Raw genomic sequence first — 26,331 nt, 5'->3', positions numbered from 1 at the left:
TGTCCTGCTAGAAAACCAGTCCTCAGAGTTGGGGAACATTGCCTGAGCAGAAGGAATCAACTGTTTTCCAGGATAGCCTTGTATGTGGCTTGATTCATACGTCCTTCGCAAAGAATAACCTACCCAAGTCCAGCCTTGCTGAAGCATCCCCAGATCATCACCGATCCTCCACCAAATTTCACAGTGGGTGCAAGACACTGTGGTTTGTACGCCTCTCCAGGTCTCCATCTAACCATTAGATGACCAGGTGTGGGGCAAAGCTGAAATTTAGACTCATCAGAGAAGATTACCTTACTCCAGTCCAATCTTTATGGTCTTTGGCAAACTTCAGCCTGGCTCTCCCTGGCTTTCTCACTGATGAAAGGCTTTTTTCTAGCTTTACATGACTTGAGCCCTTACGAACTGTTCTTGCCGTTCACTTCACCCCAGCTGCCATTACCATTCCTTTTGTAGGTCACTTGATGTCATCTTGCAGTTGCTGAGTGACATTCAAATAAGGTGACGGTCATCCCGGTCAGTGGAGAGTCGTTTTCACCGTCTGCCAGTCTGTAGCTTTGTTGTCCCCAATGTCTGCTGCTTGACCTTGTTGTAATGGACTGCTGTCTTAGAAATTTTAAGGATGGAGGCAACTTGACGCTCACTGTATCCCTCTGCTGGTAAAGCCAGAATTGAGCCCTTCTTCTTTTCCTCACTCAGGACTTTTCTTTTCAACTCCTTTGGCATGGTTAAAAGTTATTTTTTCATTCCTATTACTTTTGGGATATTACTACCACTTGTTTTGCCATCCAGCTTGTCCTATTGCAAGAGGATTGTGAACACCACAGCAGGGTTTTTTATACTTTCCTTCATTAAATAAGATTTGGTTCAGGTGATCACCTAATCAGAAGCACAATAAGTAGAATGAGGTGTACTCTGGTTGGAATTCAACTGACACTGGAATGGAGTGGCTGTCAGACATGTAGAGAAGTTGATTTTTATAAAACTGTGCAGTGGTCTCTTCATTTTTGCCAGAGCTGTAGATTTGGTGTGAATCTATTCTCAGGATCTGATCCAGTATCCAGGCCAATAGTCAGTGTCCTTTGGACAGGAGCCTTGATTGCCATCTCCTATCTCCCAGCTTCCGAGGCTCTTCTTTTGATTATTCTAACTGCCACGGCATCACCTATGCTTCAAGCCACAATAGATAGCCAGGCTGGATAATCAAAAGAAGAACCGTGAATTCCGGGGAGGTAAGAGCGGTTCTCGTCCTATCTGACGGCCACAGATTACTATCTAACTGCTCTACTGGCCTCCTGTAAATTGATTCACACCAACTGTATAGCTATGTCCTTAAAACCAAATTTGCTGTGTAGACAACTTTGTCTAACAAAGCATTTGTCTTGCATTCCTGTAGAATTTAGTGGGAAAAATAAACTGAAGTGTAATGTTAAAAATATAGAGGAAAGTATAGCCAATTAGCGAATTATGTGGCAAATCTGAATTTAAAAAAAAAAAAAGATGAAAGAACACCAGTAGTGCTCAAATTACAGGTTTATTTTTCAAAGTGACTGGTTGTACATCACCTCTTTTTCTCATCAATCTCTATATGAGGGATGAATGTGTCAAATGACGTGGTACACCATATGAGGCCTCTGCTCGGCAAGGTAGGAATCTCTTTGTGTGCAAAACATTCAATCATCTACAGAATTCTAAAAGTATTTTCTGGTATAAAAAGTTCAACAAAACCCACACAACACTGTAAGAAAACATACAGTGTATTAATACGGAACAGCCTTAGAACAGTATTAGAGATCCTCCAGATGAAAATTCTCATGCCTCTATCACCAAACAATAATAGAAAAAAAAAAGCTTTGTGTGGCAAGACATAGTCGTATAAACAGGCAAAATAAAGCAAAATGGTCAAAAAATGCAATTGATATGGGAGTGATTAAGTGCTGAATTTCATTGTCCAGTGTCCTCAATTTTCAAGAGGTCCACATTCCAAGAATATACAGTTGTGGGCATGTGGAGGAGAATTTGTCTAAATAATAAAATTTGGTATGTGATGATGATGACCTAGAATAGTCTATGAAGTATATCCAAAAAATAGTAAGGGGTAAAAAAAAAAAAAAGATAAAAACATAAAAACATGCTTTTATCCTCTCCTATAAGAATTCCTCTCTACTGGATTCCAATAGACAAATAATATAAATTATATTATTAATTTCGTGAAAAAGACCCTACCACGCACTTTGGTGTCATGCATAAATGTGAGAGTAATATTTATAAGTTATGCGTTGGGCAAAATAGGAGGAGATGCACAGGCCGGGTTATGAGGGGCATATGGGGCAATACTATCAAGTATTTCTACTTCTTCCGTGCTTCCTACAAATACAGCATCTTTTTGGGAGATAATTTTGGCTGGGAGTGGCAGGTACAAGTTGCATAATATGGTTTCAGCAAGTTTCCGGATACCTTCAGATCCATAGGCTTTCTCATGTGCCATGGATCAAATAGGAGGCGCTCTACAATTCTCTCCTCTAATCAGAGAAAACTGGGAGATCCTAGCGATTTTTTTTTTGTGCAGAACAAAACTATTTGAGGTATTAGCCTCTATAACGTAGATTTTTACCTTCTTGTACTAGGCCCTGGTCTTCCGCTTTACCAGATAAGGTTGGAACACCTAGTCTGAAAGGTTTACACTTCCAATAAATTTGTTATAGTTCATTACACAGACCAGTTTCTCCTTTCCCTGGTGGCTCCGTTTATCAAACTTTCACAGTGGTGTTCATATGCAAGGTGGTTCGCATGTAGACATCTTTCCTGTTTCCTGTCATTCCACCTCACCCTCAGTGCAATAGGTTTTTCCTTATTAAGTGCAAACAAAGCTCTTTTTCCAAACATCTAGACACCAGTTATGATGAGAAACCTACTCTTTTTTTTTGGACAGTCCCACGGACAGTGGGAATTTTATAGGGGCACACGTGGCACTCGAAATGTAGAACTGGCATCAGTAGCTACCACACAATTTTACCAAGCATGCGAATTGTCTCTGGGCAGCCTGTAGGATTGATTTGGTTATTTTTGCTTTCATGAATTATAAATCTGGGCATATACCCCTTTGTGCTGTCCCACACTATATACAGTATTCTTTTATGTGTTTAAAGAAAATAAGTTGGCGGAAGAAATACCAGACTTTTAAAAGTCCGAATGGTCTTACGAATTGATAAATTCTAATCAAGGGCATACAAATTAAAAATGAAATTTTTAAAAGGGAAACTAGGGGTCTCAATTTATTAAAGGTGATCATAGTTGGGGTCACTTCTTGGGAGGAGCAGATTACGAGTTTTCACCAAAATACATGAATCGCCATAGAGAAACATAACGGCTGCAAATACAGGGGTACTCGGGATAGATATTGTTACCCTGTAGTAGTGCAGAGATATTTTTTCACAAAACCCATATTGAGGATAAAGCCTTATTTTTTTTTTAAATTTCAGTGACGCTAGTTGATTGCGTATGAAACTGTCTTTCACTGACTAAGATCGAGTGGGGGTGGGGGTGGAAGCGAGACAAAACTATTTAGGGAAACTTGGGGCACGATATCTCTCTTGTTTTGCAGATTATCGTGAAGTTTTATTGTCGGGTCACTTTTTTCTAACATGATCGTCACTACTCTTCACTTCCCCAGAAAAGGGATTTTTTTTGTAAATAAATTGTCTTGAATACATAAATTAGTTTGTTGGGCTATTAATTCCAATACTTGTACTATTAATCCCCAAAATTTGGAAGAAGTCATAGGGGGAAAATTGGTGACTTTATATTTTACTCCAGGGGTTCCTAAAAAATGGGTTATTTGGCTGGGACGTACATCAAATCATTGGGCCACATAGCAGAAGTCCTAATTGCCCCCCCCCGCCTCAAAAAAATAAAAAATATTGATATTGATCACAGAAAAGAGTAACTCATGACTTTGCAGCCCTTACAAAGTAATTTTGCTCATATTAAAGCTCCATAATGTTCCATGCTCTAATATACCCCTTTCATGGCCTCCATAAAGTATGCTGCCAACAAAGCAAATGTTCCCCCCCAACACAGTATGATATCCTCACAGTGAATTCCCCCACAGTACCCGACACCCAGCAGAAGTATAATACCCCAACAGTGAACCAAACATAGGATCATGGCCCCCAAAGTACCCGACACCCAGTATGATGGCTCCGGCACAGTCTCCCCTCACGGTAAGAGACCCACACAGCCCTTCACACAATATTATTCCCCTGTATGGGCCTTCATACAGTATAGTGTCCTTCCATGCACTATGATGTCCCCACACACAACTCTCCACACAGTATGATGCTCCCCACAGAGCCCAGTACACAGAATGATAACCCCTACACAGCATGATGTCCAACACACAGCCCTCCACACAGATTGGTGGCCCCCACACAATCTTCCTAAAAAAAAAATTATGGCTCCCACATTGTATAAAGGCCCTCCCTACACTGTATAATGACCCTCACAGCCCTCCACACAATATTATGGCCCCCACTCTGCCTTCCACACAATAATATGACCCTCTATACAGTATAATTGCCCATACAAAGCCCTTCAGACTATATAAAGGCCACCCGTTTAGCCTTCCAAACAGTATAATAGCCCCAACCTATCTTTCCAAACAGTAGAATGGCACCCATTTAATCCTCCAAACAGTATAATGCCATCCAATCTGTATAATGGCCTCCTGCGTAATTCTCCAAACAGTATAATGGCCCCCACATAGCCCTCCAAACAGAATAATGCCCCCCCAAATAGCCCTCCAAATAATATAATGGTCCCCCATTTAGCCTTCCAAACAGTATGATCACTCCAATGAATACAGTGTACTCACTGATAATGACTATGATGTCTTTAAAGCCCATGTAGGATTAATAGTGCTATATAAATGAGTAAAATACAGTAAGTGAGTAAAATAAGCAAATAAAAAAAAGAAAACTACTTGTCTTTCTCTGTTTTTCCACTGTTCCAGTCTCTGCAGGATGTGTACTGGAGCTCCGCACAGCAGGCGCAATGTAGTGATGTCATTGCAATCCAAAAGGAAGAATGTCCAGCTCGAAAGGATAAAATCCAAAGGCTTTAGTAAACTTGATAAAACATGACAAGCATCACGCGCCCGACCGGAGTGTCCGGAGGAAAGGTTGCTAGTGAAAAGCTGGACGCGTTTCGAACAGGTGTCCTTTCCTCCGGACATTCCGGTCGGGTGCGTAATGCTTGTCATGTTTTATCAAGTTTAATAAAGCCTTTGGATTTTATCCTTTTGAACTGGACATTCTTCCTTTTGGATTGCATCGTTTATCGTCTGGCAGATACAGTGGGGCAAAAAAGTATTTAGTCAGTCAGCAATAGTGCAAGTTCCACCACTTAAAAAGATGAGAGGCGTCTGTAATTTACATCATAGGTAGACCTCAACTATGGGAGACAAACTGAGAAAAAAAAATCCAGAAAATCACATTGTGTTTTTTTTTCATTTTATTTGCATATTATGGTGGAAAATAAGTATTTGGTCAGAAACAAGCAATCAAGATTTCTGGCTCTCACAGACCTGTAACTTCTTCTTTAAGAGTCTCCTCTTTCCTCCACTCATTACCTGTAGTAATGGCACCTGTTTAAACTTGTTATCAGTATAAAAAGACACCTGTGCACACCCTCAAACAGTCTGACTCCAAACTCCACTATGGTGAAGACCAAAGAGCTGTCAAAGGACACCAGAAACAAAATTGTAGCCCTGCACCAGGCTGGGAAGACTGAATCTGCAATAGCCAACCAGCTTGGAGTGAAGAAATCAACTGTGGGAGCAATAATTAGAAAATGGAAGACATACAAGACCACTGCTAATCTCCCTCGATCTGGTGCTCCATGCAAAATCCCACCCCGTGGGGTCAGAATGATCACAAGAACGGTGAGCAAAAATCCCAGAACCACGCGGGGGACCTAGTGAATGAACTGCAGAGAGCTGGGACCAATGTAACAAGGCCTACCATAAGTAACACACTACGCCACCATGGACTCAGATCCTGCAGTGCCAGACGTGTCCCACTGCTTAAGCCTGTACATGTCCGGGCCCGTCTGAAGTTTGCTAGAGAGCATTTGGATGATCCAGAGGAGTTTTGGGAGAATGTCCTATGGTCTGAAGAAACCAAACTGGAACTGTTTGGTAGAAACACAACTTGTCGTGTTTGGAGGAAAAAGAATACTGAGTTGCATCCATCAAACACCATACCTACTGTAAAGCATGGTGGTGGAAACATCATGCTTTGGGGCTGTTTCTTTGCAAAGGGGCCAGGACGACTGATGAAAGAATGAATGGGGCCATGTATCGTGAGATTTTGAGTGCAAACCTCCTTCCATCAGCAAGGGCATTGAAGATGAAACGTGGCTGGGTCTTTCAACATGACAATGATCCAAAGCACACCGCCAGGGCAACGAAGGAGTGGCTTCGTAAGAAGCATTTCAAGGTCCTGGAGTGGCCTAGCCAGTCTCCAGATCTCAACCCTATAGAAAACCTTTGGAGGGAGTTGAAAGTCCGTGTTGCCAAGCGAAAAGCCAAAAACATCACTGCTCTAGAGGAGATCTGCATGGAGGAATGGGCCAACATACCAACAACAGTGTGTGGCAACCTTGTGAAGACTTACAGAAAACGTTTGACCTCTGTCATTGCCAACAAAGGATATATCACAAAGTATTGAGATGAAATTTTGTTTCTGACCAAATACTTATTTTCCACCATAATATGCAAATAAAATGAAAAAAAACAGACAATGTGATTTTCTGGATTTTTTTTTCTCAGTTTGTCTCCCATAGTTGAGGTCTACCTATGATGTAAATTACAGACGCCTCTCATCTTTTTAAGTGGTGGAACTTGCACTATTGCTGACTGACTAAATACTTTTTTGCCCCACTGTACGTGGTCCGTGTCTTGAGGACTAATGGTCATATTAAGGGTGAGCTGAATCATTTTCCTAAGTGATGTCATTGCGTCCGGTGCGCTGATATGTCAGAACTCAGCCGCACCGGGATAATGATAAATGAGGGAGATGACGGCATCCTCCACCATCATTGCTTTCAACTATGGATTGAAAGTGTGCTGCATAGTTTTGGGAGGGACATGGTGCCGGCATTGGCCCCCATGACTCGCGAGCCCCATAGTGGCCACATGATCTACCGCTATTAGCAATACGTCACTGTTGCTTGGGGTGAGTTACACAATACTATTTGTGCTTACTTAATTTACAGAGAGAAACAATAAAGTCGTACTATCTGTACCTACATAACATACAAAAGTTGGACAGTAATGCAGAACTTTCTCTGCTTCATTTACAGGAAGGAATAGAAAGGCAGTGATAAGTGTGTCTATTGTACAACATTTAATTATGGGGGCAAGTAGGCAGTCCTATCTGTGCCAACATCTTTCACAGAAAGTGAGACAGAGGTATGCCTATCTTAGTACAGAGATGGTAGTCACCTTGCTGTCCACATGCCCACAGCTTTGTAAAGCTATTAGCCTGTTCTTCTATAAAATTATAATACAGAAACAGACACTGCCACGGAACGTGAGGTTTATGTACAGAGCGTTTGCCTGAGGCCTCAGAAGTGCCGAGCTATGCTTTTAATAAGGAGCGAGTATGATTCTGCTATAATCACTGTGGGTTTGTATTATTAGATCTCCTATTGTATTTTTCACAATTTGAAAACCCTTAGTATCAATTATTTCAATTCCTTTATTTCTCTTTTAGGTGGAATCACCCTTTTTGCCGTCATCACTCTCATTTTAGATTCCTTCAAAATCGGCTACTACATTGGCTACTCAGCGTGCTTATCGATAACGGAGGGAATCTTCCCAGTCACTCACGCCATCCACACTCTCCTACAGGTAGGGGGCTCCCCTGGATCTTTATTTTTTTTCTTTTGACAATTAACATCTGTTTAATTTTAAGCATTTTTTGTGCGTCCTTTTAATCTTTAATAATTGCTCTGTTTCCACCCTGCACACTGAATCGCCTATTGTTCCATCAAATGAACCTTAATTGTTAGGTAGTGTATATTCTATGACTTTGTCCTATCATTAATGACGTCTTATCTCCACATTTTATTACTATGTAACTGTTACTCTTAGTGGGTCATTTCTTATCTTAATTTTGTATGACCTTGTAGATGGATGTAATGTCTCATTCTGCATTTACACTGCAAGATAAACGTGAAGAATTTTGTTAAAAATACTTGTTTCTTGATTATCCTGATGTGTGAGCAGGCGGCTGATAACCCGATGAATGGGCAAATCACTCGTTCATCTGGTGAAATCATGTTTTGCAGAGCACAAAAAAAGCATTCATCTTGACGCTGTATCATCTTGGTCACACACCCCAAGAACCACGGCAGCCTATACGCACTGAGTGATCTACTATAGATCGCTCAGTGTGCAGGGTTTACTTTATAAACAGGCATTTAAAAGACCACCAATTAGCGATTGTATTGTGGCACCAGTAAATTTTACCAATTTGCAGTTGTATCGTCCCAACGGTAAAGTTTACTAATTGGCATATGTATTGTGCCACTGGTAATGTTTACCAATTGGCGTTTGTATTGTCCCACCGGTAAAGTTTACAGATTTGTGGTTGTATCTTGCCAGTGGTAAGGTTTGCCGATTGACGGTTGAATCGTGCCAATGGTAAAGTTTACTGATTGGCGGTTGTATCATGCCACCGGTAAAGTTTACCGATTGGCCATTGTATCATGCCACCTGTAAAGTTTACCGATTGGTGGTTGTATCGTCCCAACAGTAAAGTTTACCAATTGGCAGTTGTATCGTGCCACCGGTAATGTTTACCGATTAGCAGTTGTAACATGCCACTGGTAAAGTTTACTGATTGGCAGTTGTATCGTGCTACCGGTAAAGTTTACCTATTGACGGTTGTATCTTGCCAATGTTAAACTTTAACAATTGACAGTTGTATCGTGCCATTGGTAAAGTTTACCGATTGACAGTCTTTTAAGCTATGTACAGTAGTTGAGCCAAGAGCAAAAGTAAGGAAAGGCACATTGACAGAAACAGCAAAATAAAAAAAAATATAATTTTGTTTTTATTCTATTGCTTATGATGAAAATAACAATACGCTCATAATAATGGAACACCCATAATCTCCCCTCATTAAAAAAAAAGCGAAATCAAGGATTTCAACTAATCTCTTCAACTTTCTAGCAATTACGAGATTACCAGATTTGTGGTTGTATCTTGCCAATGGTAAGGTTTGCCGATTGACGGTTGAATCGTGCCAATGGTAAAGTTTACTGATTGGCAGTTGTATCATGCCACCGGTAAAGTTTACCGATTGGCCATTGTATCATGCCACCTGTAAAGTTTACCTATTGGTGGTTGTATCGTCCCAACAGTAAAGTTTACCAATTGGCGGTTGTATCTTGCCAATGGTAAAGTTTACCAATTGGCAGTTGTATCGTGCCACCGGTAATGTTTACCGATTAGCAGTTGTATCATGCCACTGGTAAAGTTTACTGATTGGCAGTTGTGTCATGCTACCGGTAAAGTTTACCTATTGACGGTTGTATCTTGCCAATATTAAACTTTAACAATTGACAGTTGTATCGTGCCATTGGTAAAGTTTACCGACTGACAGTTCTATCATGCCACCAATCGCTCCATGTAAATATCTAGTCTTTTAAGCTATGTAGTTGAGCCAAGAGCAAAAGTAAGGAAAGGCACATTGCCAGAAACAGCAAAATAAGAAAAAAAATATAATTTTGTTTTTATTCTATTGCTTATGATGAAAATAACAATACGCTCATAATAATGGAACACCCATAATCTCCCCTCATTAAAATAAAAGCGAGATCAAGGATTTCAACTAATCTCTTCAACTTTCTAGCAATTACGAGATTACCAGATTTATCCTTTTGTGCCACAGTAGTCATGATACAAGTGAGCAGATTTTTTTACCCTGTTCTCCATTGTTTGCAGATAAAGATGATGACTGACATCATATTTTAGTTGGTGGGGTCTTACAATTGCTCTGGTATCTCCTGGCAATCTATAGAAGAGGGGGGTTCAACCTTTTCTGGTTTCAGACTGTATAGCTTTTAAGGTCACCACTAAAACTTATTTTCTGATATTATATGTATGAAGTGCACTTATTGTATTGTACTGTGTTTTGTCCTTTTTATTGTTTTATTTGCACTGTGGTTGCTCCAATGGCAGGGGGTCAATTTTGGCTGTGAGATTGAGACAACAACCTCCTCGGTATGTTTGTCGATGACTCTTAGAATTACAGTTCTGGCTGACATTTTGCAGGATCTTCATCATATGCAGGTTTTATCATATGGGCAGCCAGTGACCATGTCGAAGAACGTGGGGTTACAGGGACATTGAGCTGTGTCTTTCATTGGGAGTTCTTTAACCCCTTTACCCCCAAGGGTGGTTTGCATATTAATGCCCGGGCCAATATTTACAATTCTGACATCTGTCCCTTTATGAGGTAATAACTCTGGAACACTTCCATGGATCCCGGTGATTCTGACATTATTTTCTCGTGACATATTGTACTTCACGATAGTGGTAAAATTTCTTGGAAATGACTTGTGTTTATTTTAAAAAAAAAACATAAACTTTCCAACTTTGAATTTTTATGCCCTTAAAACAGAGAAATATGTCCCACAAAATAGTTAATACATAACATTTTCCACATGTTTACTTTACATCAGCACAATTTTGGAACCAAATTTTTTTTAGTTAGGAATTTATGAGGGTTAAAAGTTGACCAGCGATTTCTCATTTTTACAGCACCATTTTTTTAGGGACCACTTCACATTTGAAGTCACTTTGAGGGTCTATATGATTGAAAATACCCAAAAGTGACACCATTCTAAAAACTGCACCCCTCAAGGTGCTCAAAACCACATTCAAGAAGTTTGTTAACCCTTCAGGTGCTTCACAGGAATTTTTGGAGTGATTAAAAAAGATGAACATTTTTTTTTCACAAAAAATTCAATTCAGATCCAATTTGTTTTATTTTATCAAGGGTAACAGGAGAAATTGGACCCCAAAAGTTGTTGTGCAATTTGTCTTGAGTACGATGATACCCCATATATGCAGGTAAACCTCTGTTTGGGTGCAAGGCAGAGCTCAGAAGGGAAGGAGCGCCATTTGACTTTTCAATGCAAAATTGGCTGGAATTGAGATCGGACGCGATGTCATGTTTGGAGAGCCCCTGATGTGCCTAAACAGTGGAAACCCCCCACAAGTGACACAATTTTGGAAAGTAGACCCCCTAAGGAACTTATCTAGATGTGTAGTGAGCACTTTGAACCCCCAAGTGCTTCACAGACGTTTATAATGTAGAGCCGTAAAAATAAAAAATCTTATTTTTTTACATAAAAAGTGATCTTTTCGCCCCCAATTCTTTATTTTTCCAAGGGTAACGGGAGAAATTGGACCCCAAAAGCTGTTGTACAATTTTTCCTGAGTATGCGGATACCCCATATGTGGGGGTAAAACACTGTTTGAGTGCATGGCAGAGCTCGGAAGGGAAGGAGCACCGTTTGACTTTTTCAACGCAGAATTGGCTGGAATTGAGATCAGACGCATGTCGCATTTGGAGAACACCTGATGTCCCTAAACAGTGGAAGCTCCACAATTCTAACTCCAACCCTAACCCCAACCCACCCCTAACCCTAATCCCAACAGTAACCATAACCCTAATGGGAAAATGGAAATAAATACTTTATTTATTTTATTATTTTTCCCTAACTAAGGGGATGATAAAGGGGGTTTGATTTACTATTTATAGCGGGTTTTTATGTTTGGCAGCTGTCACACACTAAAAGGCACTCTTTATTGCAAAACATGGTTTTTGCATCACCACATATTGAGAGCTATAATTTTTCTATATTTTGGCCCACAGAGTCATGTGAGGTCTTGTTTTTTGCGGGACGAGTTGACATGTTTATTGGTACCATTTTCGGGCACTTGACATTTTTTGATCGCTTATTATTCCAATTTTTGATAGGCAGAATGAGCAAAAACCAGCAATTCATGAATTTCTTTTTTTTTTTTTTTGGGGGGGGGCGTTTACACCGTTCTGCATGTGGTAAAATTGATAAAGCAGCTTTATTCTTCGGGTGAGTACGATGACAGCGATACCTCATTTATATCTTTTTTTATGTTTTGGCGCTTTTATACAATAAAAACTATTTTATAGAAAAAATAATTATTTTTGCATCGCTTTAGTCTGAGAGCTATAGCTTTTTTATTTTTCCAGTGATGGAGCTATATGGCAGCTTGTTTTTTTGTGGGACAAGATGACAGCAGTACCATGTTTATTTATCCGTCTTTTTGATCGCGTGTTATTCCACTTTTTGTTTGGCGGTATGATGATAAAGCATTGGTTTTTTTGCCTTGTTTTTTTTAATGGTGTTCACTAACAGGGTTAACTAGTGGGACAGTTTTATAGGTCGAGTCGTTACGGACGCGGCGATACTAAATAGGTATACTTTCATTGTTTAGATTTTTTTAAATTCAAATATTTATTTAATGCTAGAATAAATATTGATTTATTTATTTTTTTAATATTTTTGCAATTATTTAATTTTTTTTAAATTTCATTCTTTGTTTTTCACTATGGGACATTCATTTTATGCAGGCTGATCTCTTGTATGGCTTGCAGATCTGCATGCTATATAAGCTAGCTGTCAGCGCTGCACTCTGTGCACACTGATTTCAGAGACCTCCTGACATGCACTACGCTTGACAGGAGGTCTCTGAGCTCTGGTAACCCGGATGTCGTCGACATCGGGTTACTATGGGAGCAACAGGGACCCCACGTCATGCCGCGGGGTGTCCGATCCAATGGCAGAGGGGCGCTCAAAGCTGACAGCCCCTCTGCCTGCTCTCGAACACTGCAATCATGTATAATTGCAGTGTGCCGGGGGCTGAAGTGCCAGGATTGGTCAGTGACCGCTCCTAGCACTTAGTGATGGGTGTCAGCTGTGTGTTAGGTGTCGGGTTCCGGGCGCTGCACAGCGGGAATCCCGAGCCTTGCCACCTTCGATCTCTCATTCTGCTCCGGCCGCAGTGGAGTCTGCTCAGCAGACTTCACGATCCCGGCGTTCAGCCCACACCAGCATTGTGGGTTCAGTTGCTACTGCCACCTCTGGTTCAGTTATGGCAATGTAGCCTAGCCAGCAGCAAAAGACTCCAGAGGCTAAGTCCTTCCTTTGGCCCACTGAGCATGCTCATGAGACGATCTCCCATTGGGGATCGGGAGTCACATGCTCAGGTCCTTCTCCTGTTCCGATTGGTCCATCTGGAGCATCAGGAAGGTCCCGGAAGCGCACGAGTATAAAAGGTCCGCATAGCTGCTCGGCCATGCGCTAGTATAGACTCTAGTTGCTATATGTAGAAGGATCAACTTTATTCTCATTTGCACAAGGAAAGACTAGAAGCAATGGGATGAAACTGAATGGGAGGAGACACAGATTAGATATTAGAAAAAACTTTTTGACAGTTAGAGTGATCAATGAGTGGAACAGGCTGCCACGAGAAGTGGTGAGTTCTCCTTCAATGGAAGTCTTCAAACAGAGGCTGGACAGACATCTGACTGGGATGCTTTGAGCAGGGGGTTGGACCAGATGGCCCAGGAGGTCCCTTCCAACTCTACGATTCTATGATTCTATGTGTGGATGATGACGGATGCATGTACCTGATGAATGACTCATTAAAATTCCACTCCCTTTGATATTACGTATGTGGTTAGGGAATTAGTTGCAGAGTCAGCGTCAGCCAGTGGCTAACCATAGGCCACAGGTGCTCTTCACTTCCCAGCACTAGCATCCGATGGTGTTGCCAGCCATAGGGCACCATCGTACCACGGCAGGCACTATCGCTTTGCGGCAGTTGGCCTCTGTTAGCGGCGTTCGCAGCTGCGACGCCACACGCTCGGTAGGTCTAGAGGGACGCTGGTTCTATATCCTGGGCCAAGAGTCCTGTGACCATATACCGAGCGGTGTTCTCCCCGAGCGCTGTGAGTGTAAACAGGCTCGGCATTTGTGTATTAGCGTTAGTGCAGCTCTGTGAGGTAACAGAGTTCGCCCAGCGCACACCGGGTGACGTTCAACCCACGTGTGTTATACCGCCAGATTGAGCGTCCGCCATTACTTAGCAGCAGCATACCAACTCTGCACGGTGGACCCCGGGCGGCGAACGGCCTACTATTATTTTATAATTTGGTGCGCCCTGCCAGCCCTAACATTATACTACCGCCAGGGTCTGGCTAGTAATAGCAGATAAGCAGCAGCTACTGCAGCACATTCGGCAGCTGGGGGGCAGGTTGGTGGCTCTCGAGTGTTCAACCTCAGCTGTGAATGTTACTGCGGCCGCTGCTCAGGCAGCTGCTGAGGCTGTCTCCCGTGTTCCTATGTCCATCTCTGCACCGATGTTATCCCACCTCCCGCTGCCCGAGAAGTACTCGGGCGATAGTGCCTCCTGCAGGGGGATTTGTGAGCCATTGTACTATTCAGCTCGAGCGCGATTTCCCTCTGAGCGGGCTAAGGTCGGATTCATCCTGTCCCTTCTGGCTCGCAGGGCTCTGGAGTGGGCCACCCCACTGTGGGAGCGTGGTGACCCCGTGGTTCAGGGAGCTATAATAATAATAATAAATTTTATTTCTATAGTGCTGACATATTCTGCAGCACTTTACATTTCAGAGGGGACTTGTACAGACAATAGACATTACAGCATAACAATAATCACATAGATCATAACAGATACCAAGAGGAATGAGGGCCCTGCTTGCAAGCTTACAATCTATGAGGAAAAAAGGGAGACACGAAAGGTGAGTGGTAACAGTTGCCCTGATTGTATGGACCAGCCATAATGTTAAGTGTGTAACAGTACAGACACAGAAGGCTAATGGATGCATAAAGCATGTGGGAACATGATGCGAGGAACCTGGTTATGGTAAAAACTTTTGGCTGTGCCACATAGAGATAGATTAGGTTAATGTGTTAAGGCGGTAGGCCAGTCTGAATAAATGAGTTTTCAGGGCATGCTTAAAATTGTGGGGATTGGGGACTAATTGTATTGACCTGGGAAGTGCATTCCAAAGAATTGGCACAGCACGTGTATAGTCTTGGAGACGGGAGTAGGAGGTTCTGATTATTGAGGATGCTAACCTCAGGTCATCAGCAGAACGGAGGGCGCGGGTAGGATGGTATACTGAAACAAGGGAGGAGATGTAGGGTGGTGCTGAGCCATGAAGAACTTTGTGGGTGAGGGTAATAAGTTTGTACTGGATTCTGGAGTGGATGGGTAGCCAGTGTAATGACTGGCACAAGATAGAGGCATCGGTGTAATGATTGGCGAGGAATATGATCCTGGCAGCAGCATTCAAGACAGATTGGAGGTGGGGAGAGTTTGGTAAGAGGGAGACCGATTAGAAGAGAGTTACAATAGTTGAGACGAGAATGAATAAGAGAAACAGTAAGAATTTTTGCGGAGTCAATAGTAAGAAAAGGTCGAATTCTAGAAATGTTTTTGAGGTGCAGATAACAAGAGCGAGTCAGTGATCGTATGTGGGGGACAGAGGAAAGCTCGGAGTCAAGCATGACCCCAAGACAGTGGGCATGTTGCTGGGGAGTAATAGTGGAACCACACACGGAAATGGCAATGTCGGGTATAGGTACATTAGTAGCGGGAGGAAACACAAGGAGTTCAGTCTTTGACAGGTTCAGTTTCAGATATAGTGAGGACATGATGTTAGACACAGCGTTTAGACAATTGCTGGTGTTTTCTAGAAAGACAAGCGTGATGTCAGGAGGAGAAGCATATAATTGGGTGTCATCAGCATAGAGATGGTACTGGAAACCAAATCTACTGATTGTTTGACCAATAGGGGCAATGTACAAAGAGAAGAGGAGGGGGCCCAGGACTGATCCTTGAGGAACCCCAGCAGTAAGGGGAAGATGAGAGGAGGAGGAGCCAGCAAAAGATACAGTAAAGGAGCGGTCAAAGAGATAGGAGGAGAACCAGGAGAGAACGGTGTCCTTGAGGCCAATGGAACGGAGCATAGTGAGGAGGAGCTGATGATCCACAGTGTCGAATGCTGCAGAGAGATCCAAGAGAATTAGCATGGAGTAATGACCATTTGATTTAGCTGTTAGTAGATCATTAGAGTGTGGTGCCCCTGAGGCTTCAGTTGCCACAGAGATACTGCACCTTCTCCTAAGGTGTAGTGCCCCACCATCCAGGTAAGGTGGGAACTTCTGACCACACTCCACACCTGCATTCCACACACAGGATAGTTCAGTGGGGCCACCTAACAGCTTCAGGGTGGGGGTTAGCAGAGCACCCCTCGTGGAACCCTGCTTCGTAACACGAGATGTGCTGGGAGGCGGGTGGAGTGAGATGATATAAAAGAGTGGGAAGAGTGAGAGTTAGAGGTTGGTTGTTGGTTAGTTGGAGAGAGAAGATGGGTGTCTGAAGGACGTGCTGCAGCAGGTCCCAGTGATCTGGGTTGCTGGCACGAGAAAGACCAGAGAAAGAGACTGATAAGATTGATAACCTAACCTTCCATAAGAGAGAGAGAACAGATTGGAACGAAGGAGAATAGAAGGACGGTGGGAAGCTGGTTGAAGAAAGATAGAGAACCCTTCCAGTCCAGAGTGCAAAGGCCGGGGCCCTGTCCCCGAGGTTGATTGGATCTTTATGTCCGGTAACAGACACCAGAGGAGTAGTGAGCCACTAACGCCTTGCTCCCATCATAGACTTGGGACACAACAGCAACTGAATAGAGAGTCGGGACGCAGTGAGGAGTCCCCGAAGCAGGCTACAGCTGTCTGTCATACAAGTAGAGACTAGGAACACCTAGAGAGAGGCATTCCAGGGTAACTATGTACTGGAGTGCGTTCAGTGAAGGTACATATTGGCGTAGTGTGGAAGGGAGAATCCTATCGAGAAGAGAGTTACCAAAGAGATAGCAGATAAGACGGGAGTGGACCAGGCATTCCAGGAGTTTAGAGATGAAGGGAAGATTAGAGACAGGTCTATAGTTAGTGGCACAGTTTTGGTCGAGGGATGGTTTTTTAAGTAGTGGATGTATGGCGGCATGCTTAAATGAGGAGGGAAAGATACCAGAAGAGAGAGAGAGGTTAAATATTTTAGTTAGGTGAGGGGTGACAGTAGAGGAAAGGGCCTGGAGTAGATGTGACGGAAATGAGTCACTGGTGCAAGTGGTTGGGCGAGAAGATGCAAGGAGCCTGCTTACTTCTTCTTCTGTGACTGGTTCAAAATCAGAGAGTGAGCTAGATGCAGTGAGGGAGGGAGGACAGTGCATGGTATGAGGTGATTGGGAGATAATTTCCTGTCGGATTTGGTCAATTTTTTCTTTGAAGTAATTGGCCAGATCGTCAGCTCGAAGCTCCGTGGTTGGGGCCTGTACTCTTGGGTTGAGTAGAGAATGAAAAGTGTCAAAGAGACGTTTCATGTTATTGGACAGTGAGGTGATGAGGGTGTTGAAATAGGTTTGTTTTGAGAGGTGAAGGGCAGTGTTGTATGTTCGAAGCATAAACTTATAATGGATGAAATCTTCGGGTAGGCTGGATTTTCTCCACAGACGTTCGGCACACCTGGAGCACCGCTGCAGGAAACGTGTTTGCAGGGTGTGCCAGGGTCGTCGCCGTCTGTGTTGTGGTGTTCTATGTATAGGAGATGCAAACTCATCCAGGGCACTTTGAAGTGTTTCATTGTAATGCTTCAATGCAGAATCAGGACATGAGAGCGAGGAGATGGGGCCAATGAAGACTGCAAGATCTTCATAAGTTTCTGGGTGTTAATGGCCTGTATGTTTCTATAAATATGGACAGTGGGGTTGACCTGAGCAGCCTGGCAGTTCTTGATAGAGAATGAAAGAAGGTTGTGGTCAGAGAGCGGGAGAGGGGAGTTTGCAAAATCATTAACTGCACAAAGCGGAGAGAAGACCAAGTCGAGGGAGTTTCCGTCTTCATGCGTTGGAGAATTAGTAAGCTGCAAAAGGCCAAACGAGGAGGTTAGAGATAAAAGGTGAGAGGGGAAGAGCAATGGGGATGTTGAAATTGCCCATGATGAGGGTAGGGATGTCACAGGAGAGAAAATGTGGAAGCCAAGTGGCAAAATGATCCAGGAACTGATGGGAGGGGCCGGGAGGACGATATACCACCGCCACTCGCATGAAGAAGGGGGTGTAGAGTCTGACGGCATGGACCTCAAAAGAAGGGAAGACAAGTGAGGGTACTTGAAGGATAACCTGAAAGGTACATTTTGGTGATAGGAGCAGACCAACGCCTCCACCTGCTCTATTGTCTAATCTTGGGGTATGAGAGAAGTGTAGTCCACCATATGAAAGAGCAGCAGCAGCGGTAGTGTCTGACTGCTGGATCCAGGTTTCAGTAAGAGCCAGGAGGTTAAGAGAATTAGAAAGGAAAAAGTCATGAATGAAGGAGAGTTTGTTACACACTGAGCGAGAATTCCAAAGGGCACAATTAAGAGAGACAGATGGCATGCAGGGAATATTATTAAGATTAGAGGGGTTTCTGAGTGTAGCAGTTGGGGGGTTTGACTTTCTATAACATGGGGGACTAGGGTTGGGTGCAATGTCTCCTGCGACTAGGAGAAGGAGGATAGAAAGAGTGAGCAGATAGTTAAGTGATTTGTGAGAGCGTCTCTGATGTTGAATGGTGGGACTGAATGGATCAGTGCTGTTTAGCAATGTGAAAAGAGCGTGAGTGCTTTACATAGGAGAGGAAAGGAGTGAGGGGCCAATATGGCGGAGTGTAGAGAGTTAATGCCAGGGCGGAGGATGTGTGTAAATGCAGCGGCCAGGATATAAATTATACAAATGCATATGGTAAATATTTGCGGTAGCCCAAATGTACAGGGAATAGATTTATTTATTTGTCTTACATGTCTCCTGCCCTAACTGCCATGTTATAACTGCCAGCGTACTTTGATACATGTACTTCGATTACATGTACATAAATGCCCCCCCTGCATAAATGCATCCTCAGGCTAGCTCTGAATTTATAGAAGGCCAGTTCTAAGGCTAGTTTCACACTTGCTTTTTTTTGCAGCGCGTTTTTCCCGCAAAAAAAGCATTGAAAAAACGCATACAAAAGCATACAACTGCTGCGTTTTTTTCAAGCATTTTTATGAGCATGCATGAAAAAAACGCAGCGTTTTTATGCATTTGTATGCGTTTTTAGTGCGTTTTTACTGCGTTTGCATTTTTTTCCAACATTAGGTGGCCCCTCACACTAACCCAAACCATGACTTTACTAACCCTAACCCTGACCCTAACCCTAACCCTAACCCTGACCCTAACCCTTAACCAAATCATACTTAACCCTAACCCAAACCCTAAACCCTAACTAACCCTAACCCTAACCCTAACCCTAACCCTAACCCTGACCCTAACCCTGACCCTAACCCTAACCCTAACCCTGACCCTAACCCTGACCCTAACCCTTAACAAAACCATACTTAACCCTAACCCTGACCCTAACCCTAACCCTGACCCTAACCCTAACCCTAACCCTAACCCTGACCCTAACCCTTAACCAAACCATACTTAACCCTAATCCTGACCCTAACCCTGACCCTAACCCTTAACAAAACCATACTTAACCCTAACCTTGACCCTAACCCTAACCCTGATCCTAACCCTAACCCTAACCCTGACCCTAACCCTAACCCTAACCCTGACCCTAACCCTTAACCAAACCATACTTAACCCTAACCCTGACCCTAACCCTGACCCTAACCCTTAACCAAACCATACTTAACCCTAACCCTGACCCAAACCCCAACCCTAACCCTGACCCTGACCCTAACCCTAACCCTAAACCCCCTTAACTAACCCTAACTCTAACCCAAACCCCTAAATTCCATGGTTAAAAAAAAAAACGCATATGCAAAAAAACGCATACATGAGCATGCCAGTGTGCACATATGCGCATCCATAGGCTATAATGGCCATTTTTAGCGCAAAACGTGCGCATATGTGCGCAAGCGCTTTTTTGCAGGGCCAAAAAATGCAACATGCTGCGTCTGGAAAATACAAACGCACACCCCAAAAAAACGCAGCGCATGAAAATCGCATACATGCGCTTGCAAGCGCGCAGGTATGCGCACCCATGTTAAATATAGGGGAAAAAAACGCATGCGCACATATGCGTTTTTTTCCAGCGCTAAAAAACGCAAATGTGAAACCAGCCTAAGATCTTCCTTTTTTTTCTCTCCTTACTCGTTAGCAATCAATCAAACTAAGTTAGGACAGCAGGACACAATAAATGTAATTAGCAGATAAACAAGTATCCAGGCCTACATGGATCATAAACCACTTTTAAAAGTTACTTGACGTCAATAGCATAAGGGGACAAGCAGGGTGAGTTGAAATAACTATATACCATTATATATGCTGCAAAGATGAATGATAGAGGTTGGACACATGCAGGCTTCAGTGAAGTTGCTGGAAATAGTTAAATACCATTATATATAGTAACATAGTAACATAGTAATTAAGGTTGAAGGGAGACTTTAAGTCCATCTAGTTCAACCCATATCCTATCCTAACTTGCCCTAACATATGCTGCAAAGATGAATGATAGAGGTTGGACATGGGACGCCCTCACACCCAGGGCTGTGGGGTACTCGGTACCGGGCCAGACGGTCCTCAATGGGAGATGTCACGGTAGCTGGGACCCGGCCCGTGGCCCTGGGCGCCCATTGTAAATGTTCAGTGCTGAATGTGTAAGTCGTGACGCCAACTGTGGTGTTCGGCAATGAAGATGTTAAGCCGACGCTGCGGACAGATCCTCTGGGACAGATGGTGTGGTGCAGCAGTGATGTTATAGCCCTCCACAGGCAGGGCTGTAGTCCCAGGGCAGAATAGGTGAAGTGACACTTAGATGGTGTAGTGTCAGGCGCAGAGGATGTAGCAGTGCTGGGCAGGTTGACGCAGGAATAAGTGGAGGACACCAGGGCATGTAGTTCCAAATCTTTACTCACAGTCTGTTGTGGCACAAGAGCCCGCATCCGTGCCGTGTCCTCCGGGTCAGGAGCTCAGCCAACTTTCAGGCAAGATGAAGTACTCCTTTCCAACACTCGGCCAACGTATGTGCATTTTCTGAACGTCTCCCTTTTGCACCTAAAGTGAAGTACTCTCAGTACTGAGTTACACTGGAGTTCCTCCTGTCAGATGTTCCTATGAACTCTACTTGTACGGCAGACAGCTGTAGCCTGCTTTGGGGACTCTGCTACCAAGTCCCGGCTCACTATCGTTGCTGTTGGGCCCCAAGTCTGGTGTGGGAATAAAGCGGTGACAAACTTCTCTTCCTCCGGTGTCTGTTGCGGGACCATTAGCATCCAAACAACCTCTGGGACCGGACCCCGGCCTTGCGCTGTGAACTTGAGAAGGGTTCTCCTCCAACCCTAATCCTTAGTCCTCCTCTCCTTACGTTCCGTGCTAATCTTTCTTTCTGATGGAGAGTATTAGGTTTTCCTTCTATGTCTCTTTCCTGTGCCAGCGGACGCAGATCACTGAGGTCGGCTGCAGCACTTCCTTCATCCGTCCCACTCAGGAGATCTTCTTACACAGGTCCGACTTCGTCAGACTCCTGTGACTAACTGAACTCTTGAACTAAATTCTTCCCGCTCTTTTGTGCAAACTAAACTCCACTTGCCTCCCAGCACGCTTTGTGTTCCAAGCAGGGAGCCACCAAAGGGTGCTTTGCTACACTACTGTGTTGTGTGGGATGCAGGTGTTGGAGTCTGGTCAGGTGTCTCCACCTTACCTGGATAGTGGGGTACCACACCTCAGGAGGAGGTGCAGTACCTCTGTGGCGACTGAACCCTCAGGGGCGCCACAGACACATGCAGGATTCAGTGAAGTTGCTGGAAATAGTTAAATACCTGTATGAAGAGAATAGAGATGCGTGTTAGATTCAGCTATGTTATAACTGCCAGCGTACTTTGATACATTTACTTCGATTACATGTACATAAATGCCCCCCCTGCATAAATGCATCCCCAGGCTAGCTCAAATTTATAGAAGGTCAGTTCTAAGATCTTCCTTTTTTTTTTCTCTCCTTACTCGTTAGCAATCAATCAAACTAAGTTAGGACAGCAGGACACAATAAATGTATTTAGCAGATAAACAAGTGTCCAGGCCTACATGGATCATAAACCACTTTGAAAAGTTACTTGACCTCAATAGCATAAGGGGACAAGCAGGGTGAGTTGAAATAACTAAATAGTTAAATACCATTGTATATGCTGCAAAGATGAATGATAGAGGTTGGACACATGCAGGATTCAGTGAAGTTGCTGGAAATAGTTAAGAGAATAGAGATGCGTGTTAGATTCAGCTATGTTATAACTGCCAGCGTACTTTGATACATGTACTTCGATTACATGTACATAAATGCCCCCCTGCAACCTAGCCTCTCTGAAGCAGGTATTTCTGGGACCACGGGTAACACACGATATCGCGCTCCAGCTGTTGGCCTTGTCACAGGGTTCGTTCCTGGTCAATCAGTATGCCATTCGGTTTCGGACACTGGCTTCTGAGCTGGAATGGTCAGACAATACTCAAATGCCAATTTTTTGGAGGGGTTTGGCTGACCATGTTACGGATGCTCTGGCCACTCGGGAGGTTCCCGGCACTCTGGAGGAGCTCATTACCATCTCCAACCGTATTAATCTCCGCTTCTTAGAGCGAGGGTTGGAGCGCTCCCAGTCCAGACAGAGGTTTAAGTTGGCTCCAACTTTCTCCAAACCTCTGGAGTTTCCCGATCGAGTGTTCGAGTCATCGGCAGTTAGGGAGGTGCCTCACACGGGCGCTAAGTTCCGCCAAGATCGAACCCCCATAGCTCACGCTCACTGCCGACAGTTTGGTCACCTTGCCAATAGGTGCCCACAGCGTTCAGAGAAACGTCTGCGTCTAGTGGCAACAGCAGGAGGGTTACGAGACACCACACCGTTTTTCTCCAAGCTAACCTTTAAGGGGGTGTTTGAGTTCGGCTCCTCTCCTCTGGCTGTGGAGGTTGGCGTAGATTCTGGAGCAGAGGGTAATTTTATGTCTTCAGCCTTTGTGCTCCAGCACGCAGTCCCCTTGGTTATGCTACCTCAGCCGGTCACCATCAGGGTGGTGAACGGTTCGACATTACCCTCGCAAATTACCCATCAGACTGCTCCATTAAAACTCTCACTGCCTCCGTCCCATCACGAGACAGTGTTGCTCCTTATTATGCCGAGGGCATCGACCAGGTCCTCCTAGGAGATCCCTGGTTGCGTTGCCACTCTCCCCATATACTGTAGAGTGGTCCTCGGGGAGAATACTGGGTTGGAGCAAGTCCTGTGAGGATAGGTGTGTGAAGGACCGCGTTCAGATAGCCTCCACTGAGGTCCTCGCAGATCTCTCCGCACTCCCAAGTTACTCCCAGCAATACGCGGACGTGTTCTTGAAAAAGTCCGCTGAGACCCTTCCACCCCATCACCCCTACGACTGTCCTATAGACCTCTTGCCAGGCACGGAACCTCCTCGAGATCGCATATATCCTCTGTCCCTTCCAGAGAGGGAGGCCATGTCCCAATACATCCGTGAGAACCTGGCAAGAGGGTTTATTAGGAAGTCGGTGTCACCAGCGGGGGCGGGATTCTTCTTCGTACAGAAGAATGGAGAGCTGCTCCCGTGCATTGATTACAGAGGTCTCAATGCCATAACCGTCAAAAACAAATATCCTCTTCCCCTGATCTCTGAGTTGTTCGACAGGTTGCGTGGGGCCCGGGTCTTCACTAAGCTAGACCTACGAGGGGCTTACAACCTGATCCGCATACGCGAAGGGGACGAATGGAAGACAGCCTTTAATACCAAGGATGGCCATTATGAGTATCTGGTCATGCCCTTCGGCCTCTGTAACACCCCAGCTGTCTTGCAGGACTGCATAAATGATGTCTTTCACGATATTCTCTCCACCTCGGTGGTGGTCTATCTGGATGACATCCTCTTCTCTCCAGATTTGGCCTCTCACCGGAGAGACGTCTGCTAGGTCTTCGACCGCTTGCGGGCGAATTCTCTCTTCACCAAGTTGGAGAAGTGTCAGTGTGAGCAGGTGTCTTTATCTTTCCTGGGCTATATCATCTCGGCCCACGGGTTGGCTATGGATCGTGCCAAATTGCAGGCGGTATTGCACTAGCAGGAACCCCATTCTCTTAAAGCGGTGCAGCGCTTTTTTGGAGTTCGTTAATTACTACCGTCAGTTCATCCCCCACTTCTCCACACTGGTAGCTCCTTTGGTCGCCCTCACCAAAAAGGGAGCCAATCCCAAGGTTTGGTCAGAACAGGTCTCCGTGGCCTTCTCATCTCCTAAGACCCATTTTGCTGGCTCTCCTATCCTCCACCGTCCCGATGTGGATAAACCCTTTATCCTAGAGGTGGATACCTTGTCCGTTGGTGCAGGAGCAGTCCTTTTCCAGAAGGATGCTCAAGGTCGGAAGCATCCCTGCTTCTTCTCAAAGACCTCACCGGCAGAGAGAACTACTCCATCGGGGACAGGGAGCTGCTGGCAATGAAGTTGGCCTTTTCCGAGTGGAGACATCTCCTGGAGGGAGCCCGGTTCCCCTTTCAGGTGTACACCGACCATAAGAACCTTGTCTATTTACAAACGGCTCAGCACTTGAACTCTCGCCAAGCTAGGTGGTCGCTCTTCTTCTCCTGCTTCTGCTTCACCTTGCACTATCCGTCCGGTGAGAAGAACGTCCGGGCTGATGCTCTCTCTCGCTCGGTAGTGTCAGCAGAGGAGGCTGAGCCTCTGCTAATCGTACCCTCTGAGAGCCTGAGGACCATTGCTCCGGTCGTCCTCGAGTCAGTGCTGCTGGGCAAGACCTTTGTTCCTCCCCGCCTGCGGCCAGAGGTTCTCGCGTGAGAAACCAATGGCGGGGGCACCACAGTCAAATAATAAGGGCGGGATCCAACCTGGGCCTATACTAAAGGACTATATCAAACACAGAAAAAAGGGAATAGGCCATGCAAAAGGAGATTACCACAGACAAGAATTTAGCATTAAGGAAAAGATTTTTATTAGACATAGAAAAACCAACACAAACATTAAAAAACATTAAAAAGTCACGTGTGTGACATGACTACAACATTCATAGGCTCATAATGAAGCCAACAAACTATGGCAACACTCCAAAGTAGTTATATGGATTGTATCACAGCCTGGTAATCATATAAACAGCATACCAAATAACAGCTGAAAGTGTTTATAGTGCCTCAAGGGAATACAGATGTACATAGAATATGCTCATTTGAGCCTAGACAAAATGTCTTCCGAATAGAGGTACCTACAGAATAGCCTCATAATTATAAGGCATAATATTGATACCAGAAAATAACCACATAGTCTAGATGGCATGAATATTGAGAGGTTTAAATGAAAACCAAAGAAAAAAGTGGTCTCCAATGGCACAAAATGCCTGCCAATATAAAATACATGCAGGTTCAGAGGAGAATCGGTATATGCAATCAAACCCTAAAACAGTGTAGGCACACAAAGGTTAGAAATACAGGCTGAAAGAAACACCCTGTATCATAACATGGAGTGGTAATACCAAATAGAAAGACCCATATGGAGTGGAGCTAGGTGGAGTGGATACCCGACGCGTGTCGCCACCCTCAGTGGCTTCGTCAGGGGTAATGAATGCAGGTTATTCATGTATTTATATATAATCGATAATTAAGCAATAGCGCACAGCTGCGCCGCTTACCAGGCTAGCGTGGGGTGTGGTGTAATGACCACTGTGTCCACGAGGGGGCGCTGTGTGGATGTCCCAAGAGTGTGAGTGGTTGAAGAGCCATTATGTATCTCAAGGTGGGTGACCTTGAGATAGAGACATATGTATGTTTATGAATGCTATTGTAAAGTATATATGTCTGTGTGAAGGACCTGTGGTGAGGTCATAGTCATGTGACCCGGTGGGCGTGGCTATGAACCATATAATGTGGCCAGGTTAGGTCACATGGAGTGAATGCTGGGACCTGATTGGTCCAGTTTGGAAGGTCCCGTGAGGAGAAGGATCTCCTCACTAACAGCAGCCTGTGGAGCGGCTGTGTGTGTAATGGCGGCCAGTATCTGAGAGTCCCTGAGGAGTGAGTGGACTTCTGCGGCCTGGAGAAACAGCCATATGGGAACCCTGACGTGGGTGAGATAACCCTGGGGCTAAATAGCCTGTATAATGAACGCTCTCCTGTAATG

The 26,331-nt window shown here is 44.4% G+C and overlaps 1 protein-coding gene across 1 annotated transcript in view; it reads left to right on the top strand.

Moving 5' to 3' along the window:
• The window catches only part of OTOP1 (otopetrin 1), a 137,697-nt gene that overhangs the window by 49,359 nt on the left and 62,007 nt on the right, over window positions 1-26,331 (top strand). The window contains exon 2 of the mRNA XM_073574484.1: window positions 7,773-7,909. Coding sequence (XP_073430585.1) covers window positions 7,773-7,909 — 137 coding nt within the window. The remainder of the gene's footprint in view (window positions 1-7,772; window positions 7,910-26,331) is intronic.

The sequence above is a fragment of the Dendrobates tinctorius genome, unplaced genomic scaffold, assembly GCF_039654945.1.
Source record: "Dendrobates tinctorius isolate UK_male_01 unplaced genomic scaffold, ASM3965494v1 ptg000039l, whole genome shotgun sequence".
Taxonomy (NCBI): Eukaryota; Metazoa; Chordata; class Amphibia; order Anura; family Dendrobatidae; genus Dendrobates; species Dendrobates tinctorius.
This window is presented reverse-complemented; position numbering and strand designations above follow the sequence as displayed.